Source organism: Chrysoperla carnea, chromosome 2, assembly GCF_905475395.1.
Source record: "Chrysoperla carnea chromosome 2, inChrCarn1.1, whole genome shotgun sequence".
NCBI classification, from domain to species: Eukaryota; Metazoa; Arthropoda; class Insecta; order Neuroptera; family Chrysopidae; genus Chrysoperla; species Chrysoperla carnea.
This window is the reverse complement of record NC_058338.1, coordinates 10,813,052-10,827,582: the sequence shown is the minus strand read 5'-3', so window position 1 is coordinate 10,827,582 and position 14,531 is coordinate 10,813,052. Positions and strand designations below refer to the sequence as shown.

General features: G+C 30.3%; 1 protein-coding gene across 7 annotated transcripts in view; it reads left to right on the top strand.

Annotated features, from left to right (window-relative positions):
* Positions 1–14,531, top strand: part of LOC123294017 (disks large 1 tumor suppressor protein) — a 1,177,915-nt gene that overhangs the window by 792,469 nt on the left and 370,915 nt on the right. For all 7 annotated transcript variants that reach the window (XM_044875074.1, XM_044875072.1, XM_044875076.1 and 4 more), the window contains one exon: positions 6,881–7,042. In XM_044875074.1, coding sequence (XP_044731009.1) covers positions 6,881–7,042 — 162 coding nt within the window. The remainder of the gene's footprint in view (positions 1–6,880; positions 7,043–14,531) is intronic.

Below are 14,531 nucleotides of genomic sequence, written 5' to 3'. Positions count from 1 at the left end.
TTCCTTGTACGCAGTTAGTTGGTTCAAAGTAATAACTGAACCATACCCGTACTGAATCACACTGTATTTGAACACGCCGTATAATACATACATACCTACATACAGTACGTTCACACATATACCTATCTTTATTCATTACATATGTAAAGTATATATTTGTATCTCATGTTTATCTAAAACTGGTTCACTATAAATGTATAATATTATAAAATGAACGGTGTTGAAGCGTCGCGATGCCAGTCTAACTCTTATATATGAATGGATTGGAGTCATGGGTACTACATGTGGTGGACACTGACTGTTAGCTTTAGCGTAGCTTTTAACATTACTTGTTTGTTTCTTTAAAACGACGACATCGTTGTGGTGGATTTCTTATCATGATATCATTAAAAATTTTCTTTTTTTATTCAAAACAATAAATAAAATTTTTATTATTGTGAATAAAAAAAAAAGTGGCCTTAATTTATTTTCTGTGTTATTGTACGATTTATCTTTAAAAAAAATACGTGCGTTTATTTGATAGATAAAGTTTATGATTTTGTTGATAATGAGAATGTGCCTTTAATGTGTTAATTAGTGCGTTGCTTATTTGAACTTTTATTTAAGTGTAATTTTTCTTATGAAAAATGATTGATTGGGTATCAATTGTACGGCATTCACGACGCCGTTTTTCGAATTATATGTATGCAGTTCCTAGTAAAGTACGCAAGCGTAGACGTAAAAAAAAGTTTAATGGAAAATCGGCCGATGAATTAAATGGTGCATCATCCAGTGATTATTGTTTGCAACGGTCATGTTCACCGTGTTTTTGTTGGTCAGATAAAGTTCCTACAATGTCAGAGGTTAGTTCTGGTCGGTATATGGTCATTTGAAAGTTACTTTTAACCCCTCAAAGTAAAAAAAGGAGTGCTATAAGTTTGACCGTTATGTGTGTGTGTCGCCTAAACCAATGAACCGATATTTGGTTTTGTTTGAAAGGTTTTTTAATGAAGAGTGTTTTTAGATACGTTTCAAGTCCGAATTTAAGATTCCGTACCCGAAAAATCTAAAAATTTGCGATGATCTTCCAAATCGGCTCAGTTTGATCTTCCAAATCGGAAAAGTCTTTAAGTAAAAAGCAATTTAATAGAGAGTGTTCTTAGATATGTTTCAAATGTGAGTTTAGGATTCTGTATCCGAAAAATTTGTCGGGGCTTTTTTAAATTTTTTAAATACCACTTGTTATCTTTCCAGCTCATGCAGAATATAAACTAAAAAAAACGGAAAAGTCGAAAAAACAGCAATTTTCGATTATGTTTCTGCACCAGCCGAGAAGACACATAAAACGCCATCTTTCTTAGAATTTATTCTTCTTGTATTCTTCTAGAATGTATTCTACTGCTATATTCTCAAGGACCAGAAATATTAAGATGGACTAAAATTCTAGTCGTTCTGAAATGATTTCTACGCTTGATCGTATATCTATAAGGACGTAAATGTGTGACATAAATTTTTTTTGTGTTAGTAAAAGCAATGCAATGAATTGTGTGATTGGATTTATGTTGTGCCTTACAACAATAAATAATTCATAAGTACAGTTCAATAAACATTTTAAATTAAATCATTTACACTTGATTTGTTAATTAATCCATTATCAATACCTAGATGTATCTAGTTTATGCACTTCTACCTGTTATTTAGTGTAAATATTGGAATATAATTTATCGTATAAATCTTCAATATATAATAACAAGATATGCTATTAACTCAAACTATATTAATCAATAATATAAAAATAAATCGCTGAATGTGTTACTAAGTGCAAATCTCGAGCGCAGATGAACCGATTTCGCTAATTCTTTTTTTTTAATGTTCCTTAAAGTATAAGGATGGTTCTTATGGAGAGAAAAATTTTAAAAATTGCCTGAAAAAGTCTAAAAACAACTTTTTTCTATATTCCCATACAAAAGATTCGTAATAATTATTAAAAGTCAATTTGAACTTTAATTTACCATTGCATAAAGTTTAAGTGTTAGTAGGGGGATTCCGAGAAAGCAAAACAATGCAACGACTGCTTTCAAATGACTTTGGTGCAACAAAAGTTGTTCGGGAAAATTTCATGCACAACTTTTAAGGTTTGTAATAGCATTTGCAGTTGTATGTAAATTATGGAGGGAATATTTCTCAAGGAAAATGTATGCTGATGAGTACCCAGCCTACGTGTCATATAAGTAGTGTATTAACTAACATAAAGGAATAACTAACTCTTAAAACTCATTTACGTTCATGTCTGTCAAAGTCAAAGGATGTGTTGTGTAATGTAATGTAAGTTATCTAACAAAACTAAAGGAATAAACATATCACATAAAATATGTTTTTTGCATGTTAGAATATCATATAATCTATCTATACTAAGGATTTTACTTATCCTGTTATACTTACACTTTAATGTCATACTATACATACATTTAATCTACATTTTACTTACCATTACCATAGGTACGATAGATTTATACTTCTTGATTATTATCCTTACTTGTGATGGGACGAATATTCGCATTCGCAGTCGCATTCGCGAATATTCGCCTATTTTTTAACTTTCATATTCGCAAAAAACGATGCGGATGTTTTGCGAATGTTTTTCACAAAAAATCATCATCATTTTGTATCATAAATTGCAAAATAACCCCAAATTTCACTAATATATCACTTTTAAATCATTGTTTAATTTGAATGTTGGACAAATGCAATAGTAATCTAACCTCAAATAAAAAAAAATAAAAAAACGAATTTTGTTTTTCATGGACTTATTAACTTCCCAGAGGAAGTAAATGTGATGGGGCCGATTTTGAAAATCTTCAGTTTTATATATTTCCACGGTTTCAAGGCCGCAATATCCTAATCAAACCTTTTCAATGTGATGTCTGTGTGTGTGTGTGTGTACGTATGTGCGTATGTACGTTCGGATTCTTTCTCCTCGATTATCTCGCGAACCATTTATGACATTAACACGTGACACTGGGCTTATTCGACGCGTAATCGCGTATTTAAGAACTGAAACAGTTTTCAGCAGAAACATTTCAGCCGTTTTTTTAATGGTAATAAAAAAACTAGAAAAAACTGAATAAACAGAATCTGAAAAGTAGATAAAACACATCATTTATCTATGGAGATAATGATCGTTCCAGCATAAGCTGCAGTGCATGTTCGAAGAATAATCTATGAAGGCTAACAAGACCTTTTTTTTAATGTTTTTTCCCCCTCTGGGAAGTTAGTCGTGTGGACTACAGGGATTGCACTCGTACGATTTCAGTACCACACCGACTATGTACTTTAAATTTTATGGTTTGTTTTTAATGGGCTTATACGACTCTTTTGCGCTAATGCAGAATGCTCTAGTTCGACCCGTGAGAAATTCCGGCCTCGCGAATACCGTAACCCATGCTTCCTACTATGTACTTGAGACTAAAAAGCAACAACAAATTTCGTGTACAAAATTCAACATTCGTCTCATCACTAATCCTTACGATATTAAGTTTCATTCGAAGGTAATTGAATGCATGCTACATTACAAAATACCAGATTATGTTCTACAACTTTCTATTGAATATTATATTCGTTGCAGTTTTACTACAGACAATATACAGGCTGGATCGTTTTCTACTACCCCCAAAAGCTCGTTTTGTAGTCAATCAATCGAAAAATAACTTTAGCCAAAAGTTTAGAATTTGATGGGGGAACATCATGTTCTGCCATCAGATAGGATCTATTTCTCTTTTTCGAAAATCGTTAAGTTTCGGATTAAATACGACTTAAAAATATCTTTTATTGCATCAAATTTCTTTCAAAATGAGTCACAAAATTGAACACCGGGTTAATTGATTTTTGAATTATGGATTTGGTTAAATTTTGAAGTGCCCTAATTATACTCACACCAGTTGTAACACGATAAAACAGATGCATAAAACAATATGATACTACAACTAATTTAATAAGTGGTAATTTTATTGTTCAATGACATCAAATCAATTTAATCAATCAAGTAGTGATTTGAAATGACATGATAAATGACTGTATGTTTTGTCAATTTAAAACTTATAAAAAAAAAAAACTTTTAACAAAAAGAAAACCGACTTTAAAAGAAAAACTTTTCCAAAACAAATTAATATGCACTAAAAAGTAAAAAAATAAACGTGGATTTTTGGGGTAGTTGAACACGAACATCACGCCAGAATTGGTCTACGAGGTACCTGGTGCTCAAGGTAAATGATATGTTCGTCGTCTTCTGGAATTTTTGGGAAATTCGTTACATAATCGATTCAAACTCGTTACTCGGGGGTTTTTGGGTTCGCTGCACCAGGGCACCATGGGCCTGGTGCCCTATTTATCTTAGGGAAAAATTGAAAAGAATCAATTTAAAACTTATAAAATATTAATAATATAAATGAAACACTAAAAACAGTCAGTCGGATTCGAATATGGTTTTCGGCATTCGATTCGTTAGAGCGTCAGAAACATTTCTGATGAAAATATCTAACTTCTTCCTAAATTGATTTATAAGAAATTAAAAATATCCAATTTGCATAAATAATATGCATTTTAAATAAACGTGGATTTTTGGGGTAGTTGAACACGAACATCACGCCAGAATTGGTCTACGAGGTACCCGGTGCTCAAGGTAAATGGTATGTTCGACGTCTTCTGGAATTTTCGTGAAATTCTTTACATAATCGATTCAAACTCGTTAATCGGGGCTTTTTGGGCTCGCTGCACCAGGGCACCATGGGCCTGGTGCCCTATTTATCTTAGGGAAGAATTGAAAAGAATCAAAATTGTAGGGAATTTAATTCCAAACAACTTTGTTATTAACCATTTTTCGTGTAAAATTGAAAATAAACGAGTTATTCAAGTATCAACAATTCAAGATGGCTGATGACGGATTGGAATTGCGAAAACTGAAATCTAGACTGCCAGACTGCCAGTGAGCCCTTCCCAACGATTTCCGAAGGAAAATAATAGCTGTTATGAATTTTTCCTGCTTCAGTCCTTCTTTTGATCTAATTCGACTGACATATTTAGAGTTTAGACACTCTGTATGACCCCCAGCCGAATAAATCTAGCGTCTCTTCACTATCTGAAGGGTATTAAAAACATGATAGAGTTTTTACATTTTTAAATCGTTACTAAATACACCAACTCACCTCTCAACATTTAATAAAATCCAACAATGAGAATGATAAAACGTACACCGACCTACATTAACGATGCCATTTTAACACTTAACGTATTTATATATAACATAACGTATACATACTTCAGAGCCATACACTAGGCTTTTAGAAATACCTTTTTCATTTGCATTTTTGCTTAGCTTGATAAAAAATATTTTTTATTAGGTTTTTCCTTTCCTATATATTATAGGGTAATATAACGTATTTGTTTATTTAGGTGGAAAATGATAATTTTGTATTTTTTTATTAAATGGCGTGTTTTTATATACCTACCATTGAGATTTCTTTTCGTGATTTTAATATGTAATTTTTCGAAAAGAAATGGCTCGATTTTTATACCATGTATATATGAAATATACATAGTATATTAAGTTTAGTCCCAAGTTTGTAACGCTTAAAAATAATGATGCTAGGGAAAAAATTTTGTCATAGGTGTTTATAAAATAACCTAATTAGTCCATTTCTGGTTGTCCGTCCGTCCGTCTGTGGACACGATAACTCAAAAACGAAAAAAGATATCGAGCTGAAATACTTACAGCGTACTCAGGACGTAAAAAGTGAGGTCAAGTTCGTAAATGAGCATCATAGGTCAATTGGGACTTGGGTCCGTAGGACCCATCTTGTAAACCGTTAGAGATAGAACAAAAGTTTAAATGTAAAAAATGTTCCTTATCAAAAATTAAACAACTTTTGTTTGAAACATTTTTTCGTAAACATCACTGTTTACCCGTGAGGGCGCCAATTAGGCGGAAATTTTATAATATGTACTATACTTGATTAACAGTTATGTATGTGTCACATGTTTGTATGTGTAATGTTATAAAAAACTCAACACTGACTATGCATGGTATTTCAACAATTAACTCAGTCAATTGTTTGTTTTCACTTGTTTATTGAATAAGTTTATTTTTGTTTATTTATTTCTTTTTTGTTAATTAAATGTTCTTATTGGATAGTATTTCCACAAATGAGAGATCACTTCTGAAATTAATACTGAGCAAGTGAAAAAAAAAACCGACGGAGTTAATTGTTGAAATACCTTGTATAGAAATCCGCTTCGAAAATTTCGAGTATTTACTACAATTTTTGTTCGTTTTTCACAAGAATGTTTCACAAGACCACTAGCTGAAGATATCTGCAATCTGTTATAGCTTAGAAAATGGACACCATAGTTTTGGCCTAATTTGCGTCCTCACGGGTAAACAGTGATATTTAAGAAAAAAATGTTTCAAATAAAAGTTGTTTATTTTTTTATAAGAAATATTTTTTATAAACTTTTGTTCTATCCCTAACGGTTTACAAGATGGGTCCTACGAACCCAAGATCCAATTGACCTATGTTGCTCATTTTCAAACTCGACCTCACTTTTTACATCTCGAGCACGCTTTAAAAATTTTAACTTGAAATCTTTTTTCGTTTGTGAGCTATCGTGATCACAGCCGGACAGACGGACAACCTGAGTTGGACTAATTAAGTGATTTTACAACATGTTCGTAACATCAATATTTTTAGGCGTTCCAAACTTTGAACTAAACTTAGTATACCTTGATATATATTTCATATATGCAGGGTATAAAAATGGTGTAACCAGCTTTAGTAGGGCCTGATTTTTATAATATTTTCTAAATTAATTTGCAATGTTCTTATCTATTTATTTTTATTTTTTTCAGACCACAATAACGTCTTCACCAAAAGTAAAAGAAGTTTCAACTCAACAAGAAAATAACGTAACGGAAAATGATCGAAATCAAACGGTCGACGAAAATACAATCATACCAACACAGCTCCAGAATAATATTCAACCAGCAACTTTAGTCGCAACAACAAAACAGGTTTGTGGAAAAAAATTGATTTCTTTCTTTGTACTTAATGATTTCTAAATTAAAAGAAAATTAATTTTCGAATTTGCTTTTTAAAAATATCTTCTTTTATAAAATTTTGAGTTGGCTCTTCAATATCCATGTAACGAACCTATATAGCAAAATTTACAGCAGAGCTATTTTTTCACCTATCAGACTTGTGTTTTTCAGTGTGTTAATTTAATATACTACTAGCAGATACCCCCCAACTTTGCTGGGCAATTACTTCTTTTATTCTCTCACGTTATAGCCCTCACTTATCGGTCTTTTTCTTCATAATTTTATGTTTTTTAACTTTTTTGAAAATGAAGTTTTGCCCATGATACTCGTTGACATAGTAACTTTTCTGTAGGTCCAATCATTAAATTAACCTAATTTTTATACTTTTTTGATCAAAATTAACCCATCCACTGAGTTTCATCAAATTCCAAAACAAAATATTTTTCCCGATTTCCTCGATTTTTTCAAAGGGGTACCCCTTAAAAAAATTGCAAAAAATCGAAAAATTTTTTTTAGCTCCAATTTTGATAAAACTTAGTATATAAGGTAATTTTAACCCAAAAAGTACAAAAATTGGGTGCATTTGTTGACTGGTGGAATAGTTTCTGAGATACGGACTAAAATCGGTACAAATATTGCGATATCTCAGAAACTCTGCATCCAATCAATGTTTTGGCCTGATTTTTATAATTTTTGGATCAAAATTAACCCATCTACCGAGTTTCATCAAATTCCAAAACAAAATTTTTTTTTCGTTTTTCTCGATTTTTTCAAAGGGCCGTTAAAAAAATTGCAAAAAATCGAAAAAATTTTTTTAGCTCCAATTTTGATAAAACTCAGTATATAAGGTAATTTTAACCCAAAAAGTACAAAAATCGGGTGCATTTGATGACTGGCCAAATAGTTTTTGAGATACGGACTAAAATCGAACCGAACATTGCGATATCTCAGAAACTCTGCATTGTAGAAACGCGCCTATATCTGTTTGCTGACAATTGAGAGGGTAAGCGACCAAAATGAAAGGTCGAAGTATGACTAAATATCTACAAAATATCAAAATTTTATTAACTTGTCTGGCAGTAATGCAGTAAAAATATTCAAATAGCAGTCGAAATACAGAATTAAAAATTTTGAGCATTATTAAAATATTATCTATAGAAAATAATACTCATAATATAGTTCTTGAATATTTTCATAACCTATAAAAGTTAATGTCTGTCCTATCTGTCATATCTTTACATTATATTGTTGTTTTTGTAAAAGTATTTTTTTTTCAATATATTATTTTTCATTTCAACAGCAACATATTAACAACAAAAATAGCAAGAATAAATAAGTAAAAATACAACAAATAATATTGATACAAAATGTTTTTGTTAAAAAAAAAGTAATACATAATAATAAATGAAAAACTACAAATGAGGTAGCGAAGAGCAAGTATTGTCATAAAATATAACATACATGTATAAATAGAGTAGTAATACACGCCACATCACCTCTATATACAGATGAAGTTCAATGATTATTTTATTACTATCACTTAAATTGTTCTGTTTTGCATAGAATTCAAGAGCTAGATAGATATAAGGAAATAATTTTTACAATCCCAAAAACTTATATCATGCCATTTTTATAAAAATGTTTTAAACAAAAGTTTTTTTTTTTTTAAAACAGAACATTTTTTACTTTTGAATTCTTGTTCTATCTCTAAACAAAAACCACCACCACCGAAAAGCAAAGCTTCATCAGGTAGGAAGCAAGAACTTACATTTGAGGCTATTGCCTTAAGTAACAATTGACACCACCCAGTGACACCACAACCTCCTCCTCCTATGCCGGACACAGTACCGCCTGTAATATTACCTGATGTAGTGCTGGAGTTTCCATTACCTGATGTGGTGCCAGTACCACCAGTTCCTACAGCACCACCTATGGAACTAAGTGAGCTTGGTTTGCTCAGCGATGCTTGTAGTAGTAACGGTTTAAAAGCTAGGTCATACGGGCTTTAGATCCAATCCATTTACAAACTCAAACTCACTTTTTACGTCTTGAGCACGTTATAAAAATTTCAACTTGATATTTCTTTTCGTTTTTGCGTTATCGTTATTACAGACGAACAGACGGACGGACAGCCGGAAATGGACTAATTAGGTGATTTTATGAACACTTATACCACAATTTTGTTCGTGGCATCTATATTTTTAAGCGTTACAAACTTGGGACTGACTTTAATATACCTTGATATATTTCATATATGTGGAAAGAAAAGTGTTAGAAATAAGATCAGCTACAAAATTTGCTGTACCAACTTAATGTTTGTTAATTGTCTAGGCACCAAGTATTATCACTTATCCGTAAAAGATTTTGATAAATGAAACTGGTTGAAAACGAATGATAGTATGATACACACCCCAATTTGTCAGTCTTGTTACATTTGTGTACAATCTAATAGCAAAAAGAAAAAATTAGGTAGTTAACAGGGATTCAATCTTAAAGGTTGTATAATTTTTTTACTGTTTACTTTTTTTTTTTCATAGACTTGCTATTTATAGATGCATAAATATAATATTTACACGAATATAGAGGTTAATAAAAAAAAAATGTGGTTAATATATTAAGTCTTTCATATACAACAATTCATTCAAATTCAATTGTTTTTGTTGTTGTTATTGTTGTTGTATTGATGATGCAATTGAAATCTATTTAATATTGTTTATTTGTGTATTGTATATTTAAATACATTATATAAAAACTATTATGATATATGTTAACTATTGAAGGACGTCAATACGTCATATAGGTAACTTGGTAACTTTAAGCTTAAACCGATCATATTAAAACAGTTGACATCTATTAATCCGAAATACTATTTTTATTGTTATCCGTTGGCTGCAAACTAGAGGTAGCAAATTTATCAACTTCACACTATTAACAATAATTGCAGTTTATTAAAAAATATAGGCAAAATTACATACATAATAAAATTATTTTGCATAAATGCATAGTGTTTATCATAATTGAAATAAAAAAAAAATTTTATTGATTTATGGCCGGAGAGCTGATGCTACAAGTTTCATGAAGTGTTTGAAGCATCATTAAATTTTTACATATAGTGTGTACTTAATACTTGAGCATTTATGCATGTGTTTACCTGACCTATCGGGGGGCAAAAAAAGTGTGTGAATCAGAGGCAACTAAACATTAATCGTTTAGGTTATTTTAAAACTAAAAATAAATAAGGCATTTATTGTTGAGGGGGTTAAAATTTAAGAAAACCAACCCTAACTTTGTTTTTTTTTTTAAGTACAATATAAAGTGTTTGATTCACGCTAACAATTAAACAGCTTTTTTCACGAAAGATTCGGTTAAGGCTTCTTGGACATATTGTATTTAGACATTTTGTATTTAGATGCTGACGCCAATCAGCCAGCCACGGTCTGGTCACTTTATATGAATTTGACTCAGTTGGTGGTTACGATTGAACGAAACAAAATATAACAACAAAATTATGCATCAATAAATTGATAAATAAAATTCAATAGATGGAGTGACATAAATAAAAAAAACCATACGAATTATGTCACAGAAGCTTTCCATTACCATTTCATAAATTATCCGTCTGGTTACACGCTTCTCGTTCTATATAAATTTTTGTTTCGACTTAACGAATTTATTTTCTTTTTAAAATGAACCTGGAAACTCGAATTTTATACGACGTATAAGTTCGTTCCAACTCATGAAAATACCAAAAATTCAATCCATAAAAATCAACAAAAAAAGTTTATAAAAAGACCTCGCACAAATTAGATATAATCTGCATTTCAGTCAAACTTTTTCAAATTGGGAAATGATAGTTTAAGTCTTCATTTTTTCGAAATGCTATATCTCTTGAGCCAAGCAGATATTATAAGCGTTACTTTAGTTATTTTTCAACGGAACTCTTATACGAAGCTATTTAAGAAAAGCTAATGGCTATTTTAAACAGAAATTTTTATACCGCTTTATGATTTGATTACAATAGCTTTCGGTAAGCTTTTTATTCTAAAATTTCTGAAAGTAAGCTAAAACAAAATATCACAATATCATTCAATTGAATTTATTGATTTTTTTGAATAAATAATGGGTTTATAAACTATCATTTGTGTAGCTGTCACAATTTAATTTACTAACTAACTAGTGAGTATGGTTTAGTGATTATTTAATTGGGACACTGAAGATTCTTCACCACTTCAAGCAATTCACAATAGGCTGTCTAAGTCAAACTATACTTGATGCGTTTTATCGACGTCAACTTTTTGAACTTTAAGGTGATTGTAAATCTACAGTATTGTATAAAAGTTTTGGTTTATTGCACGGTACATACATGTAAATCAAATACTTGTTTTGTAGTCAAGTAACGAGTTATTTTTAGCTTTACAATACCACGCACAAAATTTATAATATATTGTGTGCAAGTGATGCTTATTAATTTGATAATATAGATATCGCTCTTCAATCATCAATACTGTAACTATAGTCGTTTCTGTATACATAAAATTATGGATCTTCGATGAACTCATAATTAATTTAAAATTTTGTTTTTATTTCATCGACAAACTTTTGGAAACTTTGTTACACGAATATAGAGGTCAATACTTACTTGAGGCAAGACAATATTGAAAAAAATTGTTTAAAATAAATGGTACGGATTGCTTTTAACAAATATGACATGGATGCGAATGTAAAACCTACCAGATATCATTTTGAAGACATTATGATGACTAAACGAATTTTTCTTTTGTATAACTAGCTACACTGTAAAAAATGTACCAGTTGGAAGGAATATGTTATTGATTCAAGCAAATATGATCTAAACCTGCTATAGATAAAATCCGTCCGTCCGGCAAAATCCGTCATTGTGCATGATTAATTTTCGCAGGATCTCGTTTAAAACATGCTCCTGAACGTTAACGTATTTTACATCGATTTTGAATGAGTAGTTACTACCTAAGTTGAAATTTTAACCAATATTTTTTGAATTAAAATCTACCAAAAAAAAAAACTCTTTTTCTTGGGCTTACTATTCGGGTCGTTGATTCAACTTACTTCTTTTAAGAACATCAAGAGCCAAGTAAGCGCAATTATTTCAATCTATAGTATTTTTTTAACAGTGTATTTACAAGTCAATATTAAATTCGTATAAAAAACTGAATAAAAGAAATTGAAAAGAAAAATGTGCAGCAAGAATAATGAATACCTCTTTAGTTGAATGAATTCGAATAAAAGAAAAATATTTCAAATGTATTGTGTCAATCATCATTATAAAAGTCATCATTTCATATCTGTGCAGAATATCCGGTCCAGAATAAAAACAAAGAAAAAGTTCATTTAAATATTATAAAAATTCATTCGCTAAGCATGTTCTGGGAGCATATTATAAATACTATATTTTATAGTGATGCTTTTAACGTAATTTTATGCTTTTAACATAAAAATTTCCTGGAGAGGCAGACAATTCTGTATGGTTGTGTGTGTGCCATTGGATTTTGTGATCAATTGTACTAACTTACTTGTCTTTTGTTTCTAGCAATTTGTTTTTCAAGCCCTCCTCTTATATGATAAACTAGCAAATACCTGCCCGCTTTGCTGGGCAATTTCTCCTTTTTAAAACAAATACTATCACGTTATAGCCCTCACACATCTTCTTTTTTGTTCACAATTTTATGGATTTAAAATTTCGGTGGGGAACTCTAACTTTTTTGAAAATGAAGTTTTGCACGTGATACTCGCTGTCATTGTAACTTTCTATAGGTCCAATCATTAAATTAACCTGATTTTTATACTTTTTGGATCAAAATTACCCCATCCACCGAGTTTTATCAAATTCCAAAACAGAATATTTTTCCCGATTTTCTCGATTTTTTCAAAGGGGTACCCCTTAAAAAAATTGCAAAAAAATCGAAAAATTTTTTTTACCTCCAATTTCGACAAAATTCAGTATATAGGGTAATTTTGACCCAAAAAGTACAAAAATCGGGTGCATTTGTTGACTGGTCAATAGTTTTTGAGATACGAACTAAAATCGGTCCAAATATTGCGATATCTCAGAAACTCTGCAGAATTCTAAATCGGATATTATAATATGATCAGCATTCCGCGGTGGCTTAAATTTTTTCGAGTCTTTAGTACAAAAAAAAAACAATCTAAAGCAAACAATATTTCTCTAGCAAAGTTTAAAACCAATTTTACTTAGAATGTTGAACCATCTAGTTGTATATTATTAAACTATAAACATATACCACGAATTTACTATATAGGTATTGATTTCTCTCGTGTAACTTTTAAAAAAATTACTACCACAGAAGACAACAGGTGTAGTTATAGCTGAACTACTTGTGAATATTTTAAAGTTACAACAATATCATTGTTATTCTACTCAACAACTAACAAAACTGTTTGTAGAATGGACTTGTCATTGTTTAAAATATTTAGAAACTTTCCAGGTGGATATATATAAAGTTTTCACCATGTTTCCTTCGTTTGGTTTCGATAGAAGATGGTTTATTAACTAGATCAAACTATTATTTTCAACTATAGGATGTCAGACTGTATTACATGACTATAAATTAGTTTAATTGTTAATTCTTTCAAAATAATTGTAGTTTATTTAACATCAATCTACAAAAAAATTGGGAAAATCATTAATGAACCAAATTAAGTAGGATTACATGCTTGGTTTATCAAAATTGGATAAAATTTGGATGTGATAAAGCAAAATTAAATTTTTTGGATTTTAATGACGTCATCAAGTTAAAAAATTCAATTATTTTCATAACACAGGCAAATTTGATCCGATCTTTTTGGAATTTTTTTTGAAACCCACTAATTTTGGGTCATTCTTTTCAGCTGTGATGTTAATTTTTCCATAGCTATCACTTATGTGCTTAATTCCGGCACCAGGACTCCACATTCTTAAAATCTATTAGAGCTAGGTTAATTTTGATCACAAATTTGAAAAGTATGACCCAAATTTAGTAGGATTACATACTTGGTTTATTAAAATTGGATAAAATTTGGATGTGATAGAGTAAAATTAAATTTTTTGGATTCTGATGACGTCATCAAGTTAAAAAACTCGATTTTTTTGATAACACAGGCAAACTTGATCTGATCTTATAGGAATTTTCTTTGAATTTTGGAAAACCACCAATTCTTGGGAAATCCCTAGTATTATTCAATCCTTGCGTATCTCCTTAAGTGCGTGTAACATAGTTCCAGTACCTTATAATTTGATTTATTTCCTAAAAATTTCAATATATATCATTTCCATATGCAAACAATTGATTAAAGATGAAATGCTTATTTTACTTTAAAAGTTCAATAAATAAATATTTTCTGATTGGTATAGTTTTCATTGTTTTAAATATAAAATAATAAATTATTCATTGTTATTATTAACTTCATGCGTCATTCATCCATTTAT